At 38.6% G+C, this 21875-nt stretch overlaps 1 protein-coding gene, 1 long non-coding RNA gene and 1 other non-coding gene across 3 annotated transcripts; 1 reads left to right on the plus strand and 2 right to left on the minus strand.

Annotated features, from left to right (window-relative positions):
* Window positions 1–784: 784 nt before the first annotated feature.
* On the plus strand, window positions 785–866 carry trnal-uag (transfer RNA leucine (anticodon UAG)). The gene has a single exon. It is a non-coding gene; the product is annotated as a tRNA-Leu (tRNA).
* Window positions 867–1323: 457 nt separating this feature from the next.
* On the minus strand, window positions 1324–11996 carry sdr42e2 (short chain dehydrogenase/reductase family 42E, member 2). Its single transcript, XM_067616161.1, has 11 exons — window positions 11434–11996; window positions 9667–9762; window positions 8968–9025; window positions 8593–8711; window positions 8241–8316; window positions 6991–7073; window positions 5760–5897; window positions 5420–5485; window positions 4698–4761; window positions 4487–4560; window positions 1324–1924 (listed from the first exon to the last, which is right to left on the minus strand). Exons 1-11 carry the CDS (start codon window positions 11869–11871, stop codon window positions 1676–1678), a joined length of 1461 nt encoding a protein of 486 aa, XP_067472262.1. The 5' UTR covers window positions 11872–11996; the 3' UTR covers window positions 1324–1675.
* Window positions 11997–15114: 3118 nt separating this feature from the next.
* LOC137201267 (uncharacterized) lies at window positions 15115–21401 on the minus strand. The gene is made up of 3 exons (XR_010932153.1): window positions 20643–21401; window positions 20426–20481; window positions 15115–17401 (listed from the first exon to the last, which is right to left on the minus strand). It is a non-coding gene; the product is annotated as an uncharacterized lncRNA (long non-coding RNA).
* Between the last annotated feature and the right edge of the window lie 474 nt (window positions 21402–21875).

Genomic DNA, 21875 nt, shown 5'->3' on the forward strand with positions numbered 1-21875 from the left:
ATATTAAGCAGTAGTCAGTTGTAGAAGTACAGCACTAAAGTACAGGCTTGGGGTACTTGTACTTTATTTCTGTATTTCCATATTATGCTATGTTATACCTTTAGGGAGGGAAAAAATAAGGGAAACCATATTTCACATCATAATCACCATCATATTTCTTATACATACAAAATCCAAAAAATATGATACTGTGGGTTAAAGTAGCCAACAGCATATAATACAGTTGACATTAGTTTGTGTTTGACCTGCTATAATCCATCAATATATAATAATGTATAACTCTGATTCTGCTATTATGCTTCATAGTTAGTACTTTAACTTGTGATACTTTTGCTAGTATTTCTGGACAAGTAACTTTAAAAAAAAAAAAATGCAGGGCCATTTAATCTATTTAATGAGTTTTACATTGTAAAAGCTACTGTTGAAATTTACACGACTTTCACATTTCAAATCCATTTTTCGTTTAAAGTTAATCACGTTCACACAAAATCAATCAAAGGTTCAAAAGTGTTGGCAAATAGGTCCAATAGCGTGACGACACAGACAGTGACGACACAAGCCTGTAACATGACGTATTGTTATCAATAACACGATGACAATCATGTACAAACATATAAACCTAGTGTTTGATATCACATATCGTTGCGTGTGGCAGTATTAATTGAACACAATTGCAATACAACAAAAAAGTAAGAGAATATTTAAAATAATACCGTTAAAAACAGTACGGCTATCATTGCTAGAGGGAGCTATTTAGTTATAAATGACCACAATCAAAGACACTGGTAGCGTGGCCGAGTGGTCTAAGGCGCTGGATTTAGGCTCCAGTCATTTCGATGGCGTGGGTTCGAATCCCACCGCTGCCAGATGTGTTTCATTTTGATGATTATTTGCTCACAGAGATCTACATGATCAACTGAAACGTGTAAACATGATAACGTTTTTTTCACGTTACGCCTGTGCGCCTATTCGGCTCATTTTGCTGCTTCACATTACTTCATGCTGCTGTGAAAATCATTCATAGTGCAAGTGCGCCATCTTTTGACGACCTGTATGTGCACAAAGACACCAGTTTACTCTTCATAATGACACTACTTCATGTTTATTTTATAGAAAGAGAACCATAAGCATTTCCTCACAGAAAGACTTGAGCAAAGAAAGAACTTATAAATGAATGTGCTCATTACAGATATAAAATGGTAATTGGCATTCATTGTTGATGCTTTTATTTCTAAACGTGTACAAAATTACTATTAAATACTAATTAAATTCTAAAGATATGTAAATCACAACAAATATAAATAATAGAAACTGGAGGCATGCTTTAAATACAATCAACGAAAATGGAAATATTTGTAATACAAAGTTAGATATTTTTCCTTTTAATGAAATCAACTTCAAACTGTGGAGAAATCCAGAGCATTCACGCAACTCAGGTTTAATACTTTTCAGTAGCCTTTTAGTTTTGCACTCAGACACACGTATACCAACATCAAAACAGAGAAAAGGAAGCACATTACATAACCTACATAAACTGTGAGACATTTTTTAAATATCTAAGCAAAACGTTTTATTTTCTAACTAAGAAAAGGAAGTGTGTGATTTGAAAACAAAATGACGGAGACAACTGTCCATACAGTACAGTGAAAATTGTTGTTGTTTTTTATCAACCAGACTAGTCCTGACTGAGTATGCAGCACAACATCAGTAGCACCAGACTGAGGCCCATAAACAGCAGAAGAATGAGGTGTCTGGGCAGCTGAGAGGTCCAGGAGAGGTTGAAAAGAGGTGAGCTGGAGCAGGGCCGCCGGGACTTCAGGTACTGTTCCACAGAGTCCGCCAGACTGTAGGGTTTCGGACAGTAACCGAGCTCTCGACGGGCCTTGTCGATCTTGAAGGTGTGGCTTACTGCTATGTTCCTCACCTGCAAGTGAACATTAAGCATTTGAGGTATGTTTCACCAGGTTTTTTTTTCATCAAGACAGAAGCTCCCGTGGATATTCAGCTGCTGCAAAGAAGTCCAGACCAAAACACCAAAGTTAAAGGCCACACTGTGAGGCTAATTGTTCAGATTAACCTCTATTTGGCAAGCTTGATTTTACATTCTGATAGCCTACAACTGATGGATGCCTCCGGTTACTGCATCTTCTTACTGGCTGAGGATAAAGTGTCTGCATGTGAAGTACAAACAGTTACGGAAGAGTTCAGGTCTTGTGATGTAAACCTTTCACAAAATATCCTCATAGCTTCTTTGTATGACTTATACCAAGTTGTTGTATATTGATTTGCCAGTATAGTATCATAGTTAGACACACTACAACCACAAACTGCTGAGTCCTGCTCTTCCTGTCTGACTTGACGATCATCTTGACTATATATGTATATCCCTCTGGTATAGCTGTACCTTTCTACTGCTATCAATTTTCACTCACTTGAGATGAATCTGTATTCAAAAAGTCATCAGTGACGCAGGACATTAGTAATATCCAAAATGTGGTTTGTAATGCTGACGATGTGTGTAGGTTGTCTCTAATATCTGGCCATAGAAGAATTAAAATTAGCCTTCTAATCAATAATTATGGTCCCTGACAAATAAACTGATACATAAAATACATTTCGGTGGTGAAATGGCTCATGACAAATTTCTATTGATAATGAATTTCATAGTGTCGCTGTGCTAAGAAAACATTTTTAGTGCTGCATCATTTGTCAGTAATTGCTTTGCACATAATGTTGATTCATGCATCAGATTTCTGAATTGGTTTGTTTCACTTTTATGTGTGTGTAAATTATATCTTTATCCTTGTCCTTAAAGGATAAGACTGGCTTTAATCTCTATTTTTGTCCCTTGAGAACATCAACAATATGTTAGTCTGTCTCTCAATATTCGTTTCAATTTCCTGTCTGTGGTACTCAGATTCCAGCCTTTTCATTCTCACTTTGATTTTTTTTTTTTAAAGTCTCAGTAATTTCCTAAAAAAAAAAGCTAGGCATTGTAGTCTTTAGCAAAAGCCACTCAAACAGGAGTAAAGTGTGCATTTGCTAGGGACTATTTTCAGCTGCGGATTAATACACATTTGGTGTTCCTGTCAATATTTACGGCAGCAGGACATATAGAGCTGACTAAAAAATAAACTACAGTGCCCACGTTCATTGTAATGAAGGAACATGTCACCCAGTGCAACGATGTGGTTCATTTGTGTGTTTTTATAATTTTTTGGACAACATTTGAGCTCTACGGCACAGAGGAACAAGATATATCAGGCTTTGACTACACAGACAACACTTTTTAGTAGGATTAATTCATGGTTTTGGTCTTTTCATGGGACAAACAATGAGATAAAATATGGAATATTAGTATTATATAGTATCACTACTCTCATCCTTTAGGCTTATTGAATCAGCATCTCCTTTAATGTGATTGCAGAAATGGAATTTATGTGCGAGAGAAAAAACTCCTCTGCACGTCACGCGACGGCTGACTTAACCTGAGAGTCGGCAGGTTCATTTGAGCCCAGCCAAGAGGTTGCCCGACTCCGCTCACCATGGCAACAGCCACTGTACTGAGGTCACTTCCTGTCAACTTCATCTTGAACTTCCTGTTCTGACCCCACAGCAGTTTATGTTTTATTCACAGGACAATCATCGATCCCCCGGCCAGCAGCTGTCTGACAGAATGAGCTCCAGGTGCAGGCCCACAGGCTCAGCTTTGGTTTCTGCCTCATCACACATTCATGAGGACCTTGCAGGCCATGACGGAGGCTCCTTGAGATGCATCGTAAAGGCCTCCCCGGGCAGGATTATTGCAAAGCCTGCTACATTATAATTCTCAATGCAAGTTAATGTTTTTTAATGGTGCCACGGACCCGCAGATCGAAGTCAAAGGCTTCCATTGACTATGACAGCTTTGGCATTTCTTTAGCTGCCAGTATTTTTTGAATTCATTCGAAGGTTCACCTTGGTTTTCCATAATTCATGCACACAAGATAGCATCAGATGAGGGAGGGGGAGAGCAGGGGGCTGATAGGAAAATACCCACCTTAATGAAGTCTGTCTTCACTGTTGTGGGAGAGACTTAAACAAGAATCTACTCATCAGGGAGCAGGTAACCTAAACCCCCACCTCCCCCATCTCCAACACACTAGACACTTTTAATTAGGTAGGCATGTATATGTTCACACACAACTTTCAGCACTATGGAGTCACATCATCATGATCCAAAATGTATCTCTTCAAACTGTCAGACTGAGTTCATTCAAGTTACACAGCTAAAGGAGCTCTCTGAGGCAGTTGAGTTACAAGAAATTATCTGTTTTTGCCGTTTCTTTCAAGTATCAAACGCAGAGTTCAGCTGCAGTGCGTCACTTAAAACTGCATTAAGAACATGCTAAAGAGCAGAAAATGGTTGAATCATTCATTTGAAGCCTGAGAGAGAGAGAGAGAAAGTTTTTAAGGAGGCAGGAGAGGAAGAAGGAAGAGTAATTACCTCACTTCTGGTAAAGAGGAGAGGCACTTCTATCACAGGTCTCAGGACTATATGCAAATATTCAACCAGGATAGCTGGAAATAGAAGAAAACCACATATATCAGGGTTATTAGTACGAACAACTCAACACATTTTCATGCAAATATGGTTTAAGTGACATTTAAAAGGAGTACAAATTTAAAAAAAAAAAAAAAAAAAAGAGATGGGCTACCTGCTGAATAGACAAGTGAAACTGGCAGGTTTATCAATGGTCTGCTGTAACCCAGCTTTTCAAACTGCAATAGAAACATGAGATTGTAACGAAATGCAATTTCAATTAATCTGTAAATATCTTTGAAATTTTAAAGAGTAAAGCAGGAGTTACTTTAGATTTTTCTTATTGTCAACAAATCCCATAAAAATCCAACAATGTGCCAGTAAATGTCTCAGTACTCTCTGTCTTCCCTAACCTGTCTGTGGCAATCAGGCCCATTGGTTCCTACTGAAGATAAATCTTTACAGTATCTCATAAATATATAGTTTCTTTTTTTTTTTAAGTCTTGATAATTTCTTAAATCAGCAGGGCGCTGTCATGTTTGACAAATGTTACATCAACAGGAGTAAAATAGTGAATTTGTTGGGGACTATTTTCAGCTGCAGACTAATACACGTTTGTTGTGACAGTGAGTATTTACAGCAGCAGAACAGTGTATGTGGTAATTGACTCAAAATAAATTACAGTTGCCATGTTGACTGTAATAAAGGTGCTACACTGTGGCTTATTGAGGTGTTTTTAAATGTTTTTGGACAACAATTATCTTTATGATGCACAGAAATAAGCTACACAGACAATACTTGTTAGTGGCTTCAATGTATTATTAGTTTTATTCTTTTCAAGGGACTTGTTAACATAAGAAAAACATAGAATATCACCAGTGTTTTCCTTTAACTCACCAAAGGTGTCAACCACTCAAATAGATTGACTGAAAGTCCATCATTAATGAAATAGACCTGTCCACTCTGCAAAAGAACAGAAAACAGAGGCCTGTTATAAAGGAAACACTCTATATTATCTTTATTTAATCTATGAGACAACTATCTATCTCTCATCTTTGGTCTTGATGTGCAGAACAGAGAGGTTGACTAAAAGAAGAATTAGAGTAGAACTAGAGGGGGATCCAGATAAATAGAGCCAATATTCATGTTGTATGTGTGGTTTTGTTGCTGAAAGGCGTCTCATCACATGAATCTATGGGTGTTGACTCTTTGTTCTGAGGTGCACAGTGTGACTCACAGAGACACAGCTCCTCTTCAGTGTGAGAGCCTCCGCTGCCAGCATGTGGGCCAGCACCAGGTTATCTACGTGTACCCAGTTCATCCTGGCCCGGGGGTCGCCAAACCTGAAACTAAACAACCGACGCTCCACATTCACCTGGACAGAGAGACAGAGAGACGAGGGATAATAAGTGGACAGTTTGATCTATTTCTTGTTTGTTTTGGGTTTTACTCCTTTTTCATCATAGTTTATGGTCGTATGCGTGTTTTCTATCGTTCTAATTTTGGATTTTTTTCTGATAATGAATGTGAACAAACCTTAAAATCCAGATTTAAGTACAACCTTAGTGAATTTGCATGTTTTGGACAATTAACCCCATACAACATACATATTACTATTGATCTCTTAGCAAACATCCATAGATTTTTTTTAATGTACCATAGCTTTCAGTTCATGTTAGCATGGTATGAAAATTTGGAGACAGTGAATATTTTGTTGCCTTCATGATTTGTCAAAGTTACATTAAAATGGTGTTTTGAAAAATGATGATATCTGACATGTACGGCTGCCGAACAGCTTTTTTTTAATGCATGACACAACTAAATTCATGTCATTTTCTACAAAATATCCAGGCTTGTTCATTGCTGATGTAGCTTTTTGTCAGCTGATGGTAGGGTTAGGGTTAAAATTAGGGTGCTGGAATTTTTTAAGTCTTTACCAAGAAAGAGTCTTTGCAATGACATTACAAAGCAATGATAACATAACTCTGAGAGAGCTAATGGCCTTACACAAATGAAAGCTTATGGTATGCTAATTTTTCAGAAAATGTTCAGCAGGAACATAAAGTTTACACAATTTGAGCTAAAATGTTTTGCACTCATTAACTCCAGCTTGTGCATTATTAAGTCTTGAATTAACCTTACAGTGTGCAGTATCTAAAAACTTCACCTTCTTGGCCACTTGACCAACAGTAAACTCAGAACACAGCCAAACACATGCAGCCTTTCACCAGACTGCACTGCTACCTCACAGAGGAAAGACTGGAAGAAAAGTGGGTTGTAACTGGATGCCCCGGAGAGCTCCATCAATAATGTAAACTCTTCAGGCAGGAACGCATTCTGCCAGGGAGGCGCACAAGAATTGCCTTCAGACACTGCAAGATTTTTCTTCTCCTGTGCCAACATGAAAGAAATCTATCTACATTTATCATGATACAGGACTATAAATTGTGTTTGTGTCCATCCCTCACCATCACTCTGTGGAGGTGTCTCCTCTCTTCTGGTCCATATATGCCGCAGGGCCGTAGGACGCAGGTCCGCAGCAGGCCTCCGCCTTCACAAGAGAGAATTCAAACCACTGAGAATATATACATTTATGTATTTTTGCCCAGTTAACTACTACATAAAAGCTCTTTCATATTTTTAAAGGATAGGTTCACAATTTTTCAAGTCTGTCTTAAAACAACAGTCAGGTGCAAATATGAACATTCAAACATGTTTTGCTCGCTGTTATGATTCCTCCTGTACATACTGACCATTAGAAAATCTCCATCAATGTTTTCCCTTTCAGGTGCAGTGGAAGGATTATAGCATAAAAGGGGAATTTGGCACTAAAAACACAGTAACTTTGAAAGATATTGAATTGATTTGACACATTTGGACAGCTGAAGCCTCATATCAGCTTCAAATAAGCTTTGAAATACAGTTTTTGCACAGAAGGAAGACTGTGGATTTTGTTCCCCATCACATAGAAAGTAAAGACCTCTTAATGGCCAGTATGAACAGGAGGAATGATTATAGAGAAAAACACGTGTCAAAGTTCATTTGGGCACCTGACTATTGTTATAGGCCAGACTTGAAAAATTGTGAACCTATCCTTTAATACAGTAGCACTAATTTCCCTGAGGTGTCTGGCCTCTAAGTCCGAGCCAGTGGAAAAAAAAAGGAAGCCACATCCTCCTGCAAAGGTTGCATGGACTTTAACCTGCAGTATATAATGAAGACAGCCCCATGCTCTAAGGTTAATTGAATGTATAAGGTGATGCTCACTGATAGGGTGCAGGGTGACACCTAAGGAGGAAATGGGAGGCTTCACACCTCTTTATGTAAAGCACGTAGTGGAACCTAAAACCCACTGATTAGAAGATTGAGAGTGAGTATATGTGCAGTATATGTGCGTGTGTGTGTGTGTGTGTGTGTGTGTGTGTGTGTGTGTGTGTGTGTGCGCGCGCGCGTGCATGTACTACTCAAGACATTAAGTCACATCAATGCTGCACTTCAATCATACTGTTCTGCCCTGCTCTAAATTTAAACTGATGTTACTGTCATGTTGGATTGTACACATAGGCGGCTGGGTTTCCATGGCAACCACTGCCTCAGTCTCTCTTTCAAACATACAAACACATTTACATAGAAACCGAAGGCCATAGGTTTCAATCTCTGATTGCAGCGTTTTCATGTTATACTGTGCTTGTCATTGCACACACTGATCATTTCACACCTTTGAGGGAGCATCCGTTGGCTGCGAGGACCATCTGCTCTGCAATAGCTTTAGTTCTGGAGTAGTGGTCAATGTGCTGCAACAGAAAGAAACACAGGAGCATTAAATAACCCTCTGAGTAATTTTAATGTCTGATTTTATGTCTTATAATTTTGACCTTTTGTTCAGTTCTTCATCCCAGTTTTCCTTATGTTCCAATACACTGTTTTATAAAACCACAATGACATATTTTATTTTTGTTAAGTTTTGGTGGCACATGAGCAGATTTAGAAGAATTTATACTGTTTATATGGTTTACTGTTGAATGTTGGCAACAGTCATACTTCAGTTTGATCTAATTCTCTTTACTCACCACGTCGGGGGGCACATAAGGCACTGAAGCCTCATCGCCATCCTCAATTGGTTTCCCAGCAAACACTACATTGATGGTACTGGTGTACACTAGTCGGGGGATGCTCCTCTCTTTGCACACTGAGACATAGACATACATTGTATAAAAAAAATCAAAATCTCTTTGCTCCCATATTTTTAGCTTTTAGCAAAGTCAGTTATTAAACATTTTAACTAAAAACACACAACAGACAAATGAATTTCCACATCACAATGAAGAATGTCAAGTTCTTTCTTACCACTAAGTATTTCCAGTGTTCAAAATGTTTAAATGTTTCATTACAGTGTATGTGGGACATTTGGTGATAGGTATTAAAGTTTTTACACGTATTCTTACCATTTATGACATTATTGGTCCCACCAACATTGACCGACTCCACTTGCTCTTTCCGCAGCTGGAGACAGAGACACAGAGAGAAAAATGTCACTTCTTAATGACATCATCTCTCTACATTTTGATTATTCATCCACATTATAACAAGTGTACAATATCCCTAATTTTACCTCCAGCGTTCTTATTATCTGTTAAAAGCATCTCACAGTATGTTCACCTCTTAAACGTACATCATGACTCATACAAAAACAAGCAAGTAAACAACTGTGTGTTCGCCTTAATTGTTTATTGGTGGAGCACTGAGGGTGTTATGAGGGAGGTGTGTGCTCTACTAAGTGAGCCATCATTGTATTTATCATCAGTTGTCACAAGGAATTCTGGTCCTTATCCAGCTTGTTCTGCAGATTGGATGCAGCGACTGATTCTTACAGTAAATACTGAGTTCAAAAAGTCTGCTTTGAGATACTGTAAGCTACTATAGTACACATTAAGCACATGATTAATCTTAAATTACTATGGACAGTGGCAGCTGCTCCTCAGTGTGTCTTTCTGAGTGAAAATAAAGGCCTAAGTAATGAAAAGTGAATCTAACAAGGACATAAGATAGACTTAATGCAGTGAAACGTGTCCCTCTTGTCTCTCTGACTTTTGTCTGAATGAGAAGTATTGAGAAGGTGCCACAGAAGACATGAAGGAGGTCACCTGTTCTGGCCCGGACATGCCGTAAGATGCTGTGTGGAATATACAGTCGACCCCTTCACACAACTTATAGAGGGAGGAATAGTCCCGGATGTCACTCTGCAAGAACAAGGGAAGAGTAATTATCCTCGGTTGGTTAATGCCAACTCTCAGGACAATTTTCTTAACATGGAGGCTCAATATGTTTAGTTATGTTTCATCCATAACAGAACACAGATTATAAATACACTTTTGACAGTTGGAACACAGCAAATTTTCAATTACAATATTGATTTCTGACACTTTTACATGTTAGTTTATTCTCAACACAACATAAGCAGTTTGCCAGGTCGGGAGCATTAAAGGTTAAGTGACACAGACTGGTACATGTGGCGGTGTGAGTCACTAACCACCCCATGAAAGGACGGTCATAATTAAGGTAAGTGTGCCACGAGGCTTGCAGGTGAAACCTGAATCATGTCACCACCCTCTCTGACCCAGTCAGCAGCTGGCGCTCTGAGGCGGATCACTCACCTGTGTCTGTTTCCAGCCAGCATGCAGACAAACCACAGAGACAAACTGATGCTGGCTGACGCAAGAAAACACTAGAGTTGATTTTCAAGTCTGCATGTAGCAGTGTGAGTTATAAGGATGTGTCAGAACTCATACTGTGTATTTCATGTTGTTTATAACACAAAAGACATCCTTATGACATGACTCAGTGTCTGTCAGCTTTGGTGGGTTTTAAGTTGTTTTGAGTTTGAGTTTCCCAAAAAATTTGAATTAAAAAAAAGGCACTTAAAAATGAAAATGAATGTGCAGGGAAACGAAAGAAGAACAAACACAAAACTAAAATAAAAAAGTTAGGACCCCTGGTTTAAATTAAAGGAGGGGTTCACAGTTTTTCATGACTATCCTATAATGGTCAGGTTCCCAAATGAACAGTGCCACATGTTTTTCTTGTTGTAATCATTACCCTTGTTCTTAAGAGATCCCTTTATAATGAACTTACAACAAAAGTGATGGAGGACAATATCCAGAAGTCTCCTTTCATGCTAAAATGTATTTAAAAGTTTATCTGAAGCTAATATGAGGCTCCAGCTGTTCAACTTAGTTAAATCAAGTCAATTCAAGTCAATATCTTTCAAAGTTACTCTCTTTTAAGTGCCGAATTCCCTCTTTTTGTTGATCCTTCCACTGCAGTTGAACTGGAAAACACTGTCAAAACACAAAGTGACTGTATTTGACTAACTCAGATGGCTGAAACTTCATATTATCTTCAGATAAACTTTTACTAACATTTTTGCTTAAAACCAGGACTGTGGATTTTGTCCCCCATCACTTACACTTACTAACAGGAGGAATGATTACAGCGAGCGAAACCTGTGTCAATGTTCATTTCAATTTCTGATTTGTGGTTAATGAAGAAGAGGATGTTAAATAATTGCTAAAAAAAATCCAAAATGGTGCCAAAAAATTATAGGACATACAGGTCATACTTGTTATGTTGTTCTTTGTTCATCCTACTAGTGAAGGGACAGTGTGACTTGACAAAATGCAAAAAAACCAAACCAAAACAAAAAAAAAACAACAGCTACAGCTGCATGGCTGAATAATCATTATCAGACATGAGTCCTGCAGTTACAAAGTATTTAAGAAGAAGAGCATTACACGTCAACAGTATACTGGTGCTGAATTGTCTTATTTTGGGCAAAGATATGCAAGGGAACGTTGAAAACAAAATAGAGAAGTATCAATTGGAATAATAGCAGGATTTCAAACAGTAGGTACCTGATAGAAACTCGCTCCATCAGGGATGTCACAGGGAGGCTTATTCATGTCCAGAAGGAGCACTGACATCCCCTGGCTGGCCAGCGCTCTCCCCAGCCTAAAGCCAAAGTATCCCCCTCCACCTGTCACCAGCACCTTCCCTGGAGAGACGCTCCGGGCCAGTGCTGCTTCCTCTCCGAGTCTGGAGGCCGCACACTCTGGGCTGCTGCAGCTGGCCGCCATGGCTCCATTTACCCGGTGTCGGATGGCCACGGCCGGGCTGGAGGCCACAGCCGGCGCTGGGTGGTTGACCCAAGGCTGGTGGGTGAGGTGTGGGTGGTTGTGCATGTGGTGTCCACTGGCCTGCAGGCGACAAAGGGGGACACTGTGGCAGGGAAGCTGCTTCACCTGGCACAGAGAGCCTCCACTCTCACTCATATTGGGACCGCACAGCTCCATAGACCGTCCTGTATGGGTTGAAGGAGGTCGACTATTGGTTATTCATTGCTTTAGTATCATTAAAGTTTGACCTGTAAGAGTCATCTTGTAGAACTGCAGATTAGGTTTCGCCTTAAGTAGTTTTAAAATTGCTGACACTGCCTTTCCAACAGCATCACATACTGTATCAGTTTGTTTCAGCTCTTCATTGAAGGTGAGTGAAATATTAATCCCAAAGACTCTTTATCATGACTGCACCTTCCATCAGATGGAAATATTCTGGATGTCTGGTGCATAATTTCATAAGCTACACATTTCCCCCAATTTCAGCGTGACATATTTGGTATCTTTGGAAACAATGGGATCTCCATTGAAATTTAAATTAAAGGTCTGTGGATTTGAACAATTTTTGCTTGCACAGTATCAATTTGTAATGACTGACTGCTATTTGTTAAAGGGTTTAAAGAAAAGACAGAATGCCAGATTTGATAATTTCAGTTTTTGTATATGAATCTACTAAAAGACTGTATTTTGTAGCTTGTATATTAGACTTCTCATTTATAACATGCATCTAAGTTTGGCCCATTTTTGACAAATGAAAATGACCTGAAGGTCCTGGACATCAGAATTAAAATACAATTGATCCTCATGAAGAAATAAAGAATGAATCAATGTACAATATTCAACAGTAAGCTGTGAATGTAATTTGTCAGACAAATTTCAAAAGATCAGTAATTAACACATCTTGTAACTTCTGATACTGTGGACCTCTTCTGCATTTCTCTCCAAAATGAACGAGCTAATAGGACATTTAGCTCTCAAACTGATGAATAAATGACACACAGATTCGATTGCCATCACATGTACATTTTATACTTTCCTACAATTCAAAAAGTTGTAGTAATTAACTTACCTTAATATTCCTTTTGACCTCTCACATCCATACCTGTGCCACTTGGCTCATGAACTAATGCAGTCTACACCTTTGCTTTGCTCTTGTGGTCCCTCCTGATGCGTCACCTCTCTCACCTGTCAATCACCTGCACCTTTACCTGAAGACTCTCCTACCGTAACGCCTGGATGCAGCACGCAGGCTGCAGGCAGTGAGGATCACGTTTCCAGGAGCATCAGGTGGACAAGCAGCAACATCTGCTGCCCTTTTTACTGTCAGCATATAACATATGTATATACTCAGGTCAGAGGTCACATTTTTTACCCCTGTTTTAGAGTACTCACAAATATGAGTCTGAATTTGGCTGCAGGAACATTGTTAAATGGATATTCAAATGAGCTTCCATTTAGCCACATGTAGCTCTAAATAACTTTGAAAAAGCAGTCTGAGAATGTTAAAGTCAGACATTAAGAAAGTTTAGAGTGACATTTGAGATGTTTTCTTGTGAAAATTGATTTAATGTAATGCAATATATAAATGTTAAATCTATATAATAAATATTAAAGCGGTCCCACTCTCCAATATCCAGCTGTAACTAATGTTTTTTAATGGTTAATAAATCATTTACTAATGCTTTATAGGTCAGTTAGAAGCTGTAATTAAGAACAATTTTGGGTTATCATGGCATTGATATAATAATATAAAAATAATAACTGAAAAACTAAACAATACTTTGATTTAAATACATTTTTTCTTCTCTTCTAACATTATTACTCTTCACACACATTTGATGAAGGTGATAAAATACATAAATAAAAATAAAATATTGTTATTACACCAATTAATACTTAATGTTTTATGTTCTATGGGTTACGCATGAATTAATGTGTACAAAATTATATTATTACTTAAAAGTCATTCACAAAGACATATGCAGTACATTATCCTACATAGTGACATTACTTGGGTCTGTTAGGCCTCTTATGAACAAACTGTTAGAAAACTTACATAAAAGACATCTATATAGACTAATTTTGGATTTGAAAAGAGTTGTGCTGCACATAAGTTCTGTCAACACCACTCACATATAAAACGTGTGAGCGGTGTCATTAGTTCAAGTCATGTTTCTAAGCAATTCTTATCAAATTAGGAAAAGTCATGTATAATGTAAATATTAAGGGGATGAAACAAGGGTGTTTCTATCTTTATATCTATTTAAGTGAGATGTTTACTGGTTGTTTACTCTTCTTTGCCTTTTTACCTGCTACCCCCACTAATCATTTAAATAATAACCAAAAACAAAATTATGCAATAACCTTGGTTCTATTAAGACTACTCAAAGCTCAGGCATCAAATGATGTCACTGATGTATCTTAATATAACAGGCCAGGTAAAACAGCAGCAGCAGTCACTTCCTGAGCACAGTGTTTTTGGAGAGGACATAAATAGACCCATCATGTTTTATTTAGCAGACAGCAGACAGACTGCCAAACCTGAACTGACACTTAAATGCACCGCACGTAATTAAAGAGGGAAAGAAGTCTTAAGCAGCTGCCAAATGGCTGCAGTTCAAGTATAAAAGCAATTTGCAGATAAACTGCAATAGATTGTAATTCACTTTTTTTGACGTACTTCCTTTCCTCCTCTGTGTTGACTCAATTCAGAGCTCAGATTGCATCTATCCTCATTTGGGTTAAATGGCAGCTCTGGCAGTGCTGTAGAGCTTCTGTCTTCTATTGGAAACACTTTGTATTTTCAGAAGAGACATATTCTCCCCTGTGGACATGCATCACATTCAAAAACAAATTTATCATCCCAAAGGGAAGGAAATCCATTTAGCAGCAGCTTCAGTTAGTACGCACACAGTTCGGAAAACACAGACATTTTTAACAAGGTGACTGATGCTACCAGTGACCATGTCTTATGTACTGATGCTAATTTCCAGACCATTATGTAATGTGATGTGACGCATCTGAGGAATCACATATAGACTCCTGGTAACCGTTATAGTACAAAGATGATTGATGCCGTGTTTGTTTTGCAAAGTTCTGCATGCTGGAGTCTATGAAACCCTGAGGGGCTCCAGTGTTTGTGCAGCAAAGTGATCAGCTGGTCCATAATCAGCTTGAGCTTTATGCCTCTAAGTTGTGAAATGACTAACAGCTCTATTTCTGACATATTTTTACAGACTTTGCTCCAGTTTGTTTTTCGTCTTTACCGGATAATCTTACTGAATGAGGTCAGGGGGACCTCTGGTGAATATTTAACTGTATAAAGGTGAGGAAGATGTGATACAGGCTGGCAGTCATGGTCAGATGACCAGTGGAGGTGCATAAAGAGACACTGAGACTGAGGTTGCGGGTGTAGGAAGAAACAGGTTTATTGAATATAATATGATAGGCTATTGAGCAGCAGCAGTGGCAGCCTGCTGCAGAAAGGGATGAAAGGAAAGCAGAATTTATACAAGGCATATAAGCTACACAAGTCATGTCAAACATACAGCCAACAGGAAATAAATGAGAAAACTTTAAACAGACAATAATGTAAAAAGGAAAATCTAATATTTCAGACTACCAGTCATGTATAAGTGGGGCTAGATATATTTTAGTCAATAGCAAAGGTTCCTTGCAGTCCAGACAGACAACCAACACACAAACTACACGAGCCACATGCTAATAACAGACAGAATGCCAAAGCATCACACTAAACATGAGGCCACAGCTACACTGTGTGGCCTACATGAAACAAGGGTCATAGCCATTGACTTTACCAACAACAATGTTATCTTAAAGCAAAAGGTTCAAATTAGAATTTATACATAAATGAGGTGATAACTGTACTCATTTCTTCATTTCGTTTCGTTCTTCATTCACGCTAATCAGAAATTCAGGAAAGAAGGACAAATTAATGTGGCTTGGCTTCATTTGACCAACCTTTTTGTCTGTGTGGACTGCAGTTTATAGAGCCAGCGACTCCCAATCAGAGCTAATTGAGTGCAGAAGGTGTATCCCCTCTGCACCTGGGGCTGGGTGTGACCGAGACAGGGCAGACAGCAGAGACAGAACCGGACCTTTTGTACAATTACTTTGCATAACCTAAATTATTCAAATAAGTCATTCTGAGAAGGATTTACCTGCTGTCTATCTTGCAGACTGCATGTCTTGCTTTATATGAAGCTTGGAGGTGAAGCCACACATACTGTAACTCCATCCATTCTCATCACAGAACAAGTATGAGAGGAGATACAAACAATAAAACAAAGATTCATATTCATATCAGAATAAGGGTCACATCTTCTTTAATTCAATGAGTTACACTAAACACATCAGTCCTAATACGTACACTGCCTTCTTCCCTCTCCTGCTCCTTCGTTATTTTGGTACTCTGTATGATAAAAAGATTTGAGTTACGCTCTCATTAAATGCTGCTGAGTACACCCATGAATCACAGACAGCAGGGAGCCGTCTCCTTGTCTGACCTGCTGCAGCAGGGAGGGAGTGCTGTGGTGAAGGTACACCTCCCTTGTCAACCTTGCGAAACCCTCCCCCGGGGTGAACTCTCTCTGTGAGGGCTGGCTGGAAATAGGATGGACAGCACGTTGTGATTAGCATAGAGGGCAACCTGAGCTACTGCAGCAATTGGAGGTACAAGGAGAGATGTGAAAGACATAGAAGGCATGCAAGTGACAATGTAGAGCACTGGATCAGCCCATAACCTAAAAGTGTGATGTGATTTCTTGACAATTTTTCAACTTTTTGTTTCAACACACACATCTTCCAAAGCAGATACAGTTGCCCAGTTTAATGAAACTGTATATGTTAAAATTTCCATTCCTCTTCCTCTGAGCACTTCAACTTGTTAGAAGTGAGATTAAAAGTTCCTCCTTGACCTTGAAAACAGAAGTTGACAGTCTCACCACGAGGCTTTTCTCTTTTCTGGTGATCCTACCTTCATTTAAGTGTCATCACAGATGATCGCCAGGCTAGAATGAAAACCAGTATGACCAGAGAGAAACATGAGGATCCCCAGCAGTGTTCATTAATGGGCTGTTTCAAGCAGCAGGGGGCGCCAGACAACAGCATTTAAATATACTATGAGTCCCAAAAACACTGCAGATTTCCTTAAAAGTCAAAGATTGTTTTTTTAAATCTCTAACTCCAGGTCTGAATGTGTCTGTCAGATACTTAAGAGTCATTAAAATATGTCGAATTAAAAAAAAAACTGATGCCAGATCAGTTGCTCCTGGTGAGGACAAAGAATTCTGTAACGTTAATAAAAATCCAACAGAGAGAAGTCCACTTTCATAAAAATTTTATGTTGAGAGAAATAAGACAGAGACAGAAACATATACTGACAAACACCAAAGCAACCTTCAGCTGGGATTCATGGCAGATGAGTGTAGCTGCAGTGATGATAGAGGAGCAAGTGTGTGAAGTAAGGTAAACTCTGACAGCTGAGAGCAGTTGAGGGAGCTCTTGAGGAGATGTGGTGAGTGAAGAAACTGTGATGAAAGATGTCAAAAAAAACAACCGAAAAAACATGCAGCAAACCTACAGAAACGAACACTGGATGACAAGGCTCGAGTCCCAGGTGGGTGGAAGGTTTTCTGAGGTAAGGGAGCCATCATTTTTCACACACTGTGTCACACTGAAACCCAACCTGTCAGAAAGAGAGACAAGAGCACACAGTAAGGTACATTTCAGCAGCTGGTGACTGACAACTAAAATACCAAAGAAATACCAACAGACCGACTGAAATGTATTCTTTGAAGGAGAGGAACTAACATTAAATGAAGATCCTTATTTTTAAAAAAGTGACAAATGACCATTACACATGTCTAACACTCAATTACGTGCTGTCACAGGCAATCACGCATGCCATATGATTACATCATCAGAGGATATTATACTTGTTAAGTGCATTTAAACTGTGTTCAAGTAACAAATAGAGCAATTAGCCAACATCCTTGCTTTTAAAATCCCCCAGTGAAAGTTAAAAAAAAAAAAAGGTGTTGGCAGGTATGTTTTTTTGTTGAAATGAGTAATTGAAGTGGATTAGTCATCTCATTTCATGCTCATTTTAGGAAGCGGGAGCTCTGAGGTCACACTCAGCCTGACGAGCTAATGCACTGAGAGGATTTTGCAAGCTAAATCAATTAGCTTGACTTTATGTATAACCTCTCCCAAATCACTTGTGTGATAAAGTAGGACACCAACAGAAAGGGAGCTGCACAGAGTTAGGAGCAAGGCAGCGGATGAATTTTATTTATCAACACATAATAAGTTTTACTGTTTAAATAGACACTTGAAATGTAGATGTAGCTGTTTTCTTAACCTGAAGAATACAGAAAAAATGTGAAGAAAAAAGCAAGAAGAAAAAACAATTAGTGTTCCAACACCAAAGGATGATGTGGTAGAAACTGTGGGAGTCTGTGGGTTTTATCTACATTTACTCTGCTGATTAACTGTTCCCACTGCTCAGAGACGCACATATATTCACTTATGACTATTTGTGCCGTGTGTAATTCCTGTGAAAGTTATGAGTGGGATGTATTGATGCAGGAGCATTGATTCACTGACAAAAGTTAATAAAACCCACTGCAAAAAAGCTTTAGTGTTCTGTTCTCTTACCTGACCTACACATTTAATTAATAAAAGGAGGGAAGGTTGGGGGGCGGGGGGGAGTGTAAGGACTGTCTGTGCAGCAACAATGAGACAGCACAGACAGACAGAGAAAACGAAGTGTTCCTCAGTGACCTTCAGTCAACCTTAAACACAGGGAAGGAAATTACAATCAGCCACCAGCCAAACTCTTGACCATGGTGAGATTGGCAGCGAGCCAGAAATCATAGCATATTTTATGAGAGTCCTCTGAAAGCACACTCAGTATTCCATAACTGTACTTTTTATGTTTTCTTAAATAGCAGAGTGGCAACTGAACAATGTCCATGACAGATAAGCAAACATCTGTTAATGAAGATAGTAAGATAGGTTTGTATGTGCTGGAAAAGGCAAGTAAGTGGATCTTGAGTTAAAGGGGCACTCCTGCGATTTAGTTTTGCACTTCCATAAAGATGTGGGGCTCACAAGACCCTGATTTTGAAAGGAATGGTCAAATTGATGCAGCAGAGGCCATGATATTGTGACTTTGAACCCTTTTGGGGTATTAAGGTAAACAAAAAAACTACATTTCCCATAATGCTAAGTGGTGTCTTTTATTAGACCTTTCCTTCCTTCTTAATGCCCAGTTTTTTCAAATCCCACACCTTAAGTTTGTAACGCTGGCTTTCTGTTAAAAGTGTCAAACCCAAGCTGAGATAACCCTAATGACATCATCAGAGATTGTTTTCTTTTATATTTTTTAATCTCCCTCTTGTATAAAATTGGTGCAGTGCCCCTTTAAAATTATTTAAGTGTCTCTTCAAGTGCTCTTATTGCTGTGGAAATCGTGCACAGCAAATTAAGTCATATGATATTTCAGGTGTATCTGTTTAAAAATATCAAATGAAAAGCATACATTTAACTTATATTTACTTGTTAAGAATTTATGTTTACTTGTAAGAATACCTATAAGAATACTGCATATACAATAAATATATGTTTGTATAATTCTTAGACAGGCATCAAAGGCATGAAACAAACAATGCAAACACTGTGGCTAGAATGGCAAAAATATATAAAGAAATTCTAGTGTTCAGCTCTGTGCAGCTTTCAGCTCATTGCTTTGGTTTCCCAGACTTTTTGATTTTATGGTTGTTGTATTATTTTTGGCAGGTTGCCTTTATTAAACAGCACAACAGAGAGAAACAGGAAACATATATAAAGAGAGGGTGAAATGACATGCAGGGGAATCCCTGGCTGAAGTCGAATCAGGGACCATGCAGTTATTGAACCATCATGACACCGACCCCCACTATCAGTCTGATACATTTCTCTTGAATCAACCATTTATTTCACACAAAATAATAGCACAAGTATGGTACTTGTACAATTTTTTAAGCACACATAATACATGAAAATGTTTGTGTCAGGACATGGAAAATTCTACTTTTCTGTTAAAAAAAACACCTAAAAATACGGCAATATAGCTCATTCATTTATGGGAACTGTCAGCTGATTTGGCCAGCGAATGAAGCTCGCTTCCTGTCTTGCTCAGAGATAAAGGAGGAAGAAATTGAGAAAGTGACAGACAGGCACATCCTGTAATTCCTTAGAGGATGAAATTGGAAGCTTGGAACAAAGATGATAGCAGCACTGCTGCTTCAAGGACAGATAATATAAGAGAGGAGGGGGAAAAATCTCCTGCTGGTATCCCATGGACTGACTGTTTTGTCAGGAACAGGTTCAAATTAAACCAGAAAACTGGCATTTAGCTCTGCAATAGAAAATATGTTGGAGATATGTTGTGAGAAAGAGTAAACTATTTATTAGATTAGCCAATGTAATTTATTGTCCAAAAGCAACAAGAGTCTTCTAATTTTATCTTCAGTCTATTATTTCAGCTCTTTTCTGGCATTCAGCATGATGTTTTGTCAGGATATTTTGTTCACTTAATCACCCCGAGTCGATATTTTGTAAAAACTCAGACAGAAGGCTGAACAGCAGAATTTGACAAACAGCTTTTACTCTAAGCCTGATTTTGTTAAGGTCAGAGCCTTGCAGGAAATCAATATCTGGCAGTTACCTTTCAATCCATCACTCCAGAGCCCAATCAGTCCTGATGCACCTGATGGCTCGATGCTGAGGAGAGGGAGAAAAGGACTGAAGGTAAACATCTTCCTAAATCTGCATTTATCTGCAGCTGACAAACAAGATATGGAATAATTAAATGTATGTGCACATGCTTTGTAATTGCAGTGAGTAAAGAAGGACGAGGAGAGGACGAAAAGGATTACAGTCACCTCCGGTATTATCACAATGACTTGAACGTCCTCCAGTCGTCCCTGACAGAGACCGTCAGTCTGGCTCTGATCTCCCTCCGTAACACACTGGCATCTGTACTCTTACCTACTGCACACAAACACAACAAAACACAAGAACTTGAGCTTGAGTTTCTCTGTAGTCTGAAGTGAAGCTGACAGGAGCCATATATCACATAAGCTTTTTCACTGGTCTCTATTCATGCTAGGGCCACATTAATCATTCATATCCACTGGTAAAAAAACAATATTTTCTTTGTGTATTCAGCAGTTATTGTTAGTGACACAGAGGTCCATTCATGCTGCTTCTGCAATCCCAGCATGCACCAGTCTACAGTCAGCGACAGTGTGTGGTGTGCTGCTCAGGGCAAAGGAGGAAGAGATAATTAGAGTAAAAGGGCAAGGAAAAGGAGGAAACCTGTGAAACGAGACAAGGAGAGTGAGGATCAGATTGTTTTGTGGAGGAGCAAGTTTAATGTAAACAATAACACCTAGTTTTCCATATATCTTGCATATTTGATGTAATGCTGCTACTATGGATTCACATCACCCAAAAGTAAAATGAGTAAATTGAGCTCAGGTTTACCCTCCACTACATTCATGGGAACAATCATTTGGCATAATATCACCATGTGAGTGTAAATGTTATTCATGTAAGCACTACATGAAGTAAAAACCAGCATGCATAAAACTATCAATATGTATAAAAACTCCTGTTCAAAATCTGTAATTTTTACTTTAATGCTGATACAGGTCTTGTGTTTATAATTGGTTGTCATTTTTGATACTGTTTGTCCTCACATATTAAGTTAATTTTACAGTTTTGTTTTGTTTTCAAATGACTGCACATGCAACTGGGCAGAGGCAATTTAGCCTTTAAAGAGCAACTTGCAGGTTGGCAACCCCAATGAACCATATTTACACTACAGTGACATCTAGACACGTTTTTGTAAGGCCCTTTTCTTATTCACCTTAAAACAAGATACTGGATGTAACATTACATAAGAGAGAGCAGTCAAGCTAGGACAAGGATAAGAATAACAAATATGGACATCAATAACTAGTTTTGACCCTGATGAGGTTGCATTCATATCAATATAATGGACTACAACCTCATCAGTCTGGTACTTAAATTATGCACAATTAACACATTTTATCTTGGTTGTTTAACCAGTACACAAAAAAGTAAAAGCAACAAGTTGTGGTTTACATGCT

Source organism: Thunnus thynnus, chromosome 17, assembly GCF_963924715.1.
Source record: "Thunnus thynnus chromosome 17, fThuThy2.1, whole genome shotgun sequence".
Lineage (NCBI taxonomy): Eukaryota > Metazoa > Chordata > Actinopteri > Scombriformes > Scombridae > Thunnus > Thunnus thynnus.

Excerpts from the sequence above, each read along its gene's own strand:
- sdr42e2 (XM_067616161.1), bottom strand. The coding sequence starts at position 11,871 with ATGGAGCTGTGCGGTCCCAATATGAGTGAGAGTGGAGGCTCTCTGTGC. Across the intron at positions 9,026-9,666 it reads GCATGTCCGGGCCAGAACAG|CTGCGGAAAGAGCAAGTGGA; the intron begins GTGACCTCCTTC and ends CTCTGTCTCCAG. Across the intron at positions 8,317-8,592 it reads CTTATGTGCCCCCCGACGTG|CACATTGACCACTACTCCAG; the intron begins GTGAGTAAAGAG and ends TTTCTGTTGCAG.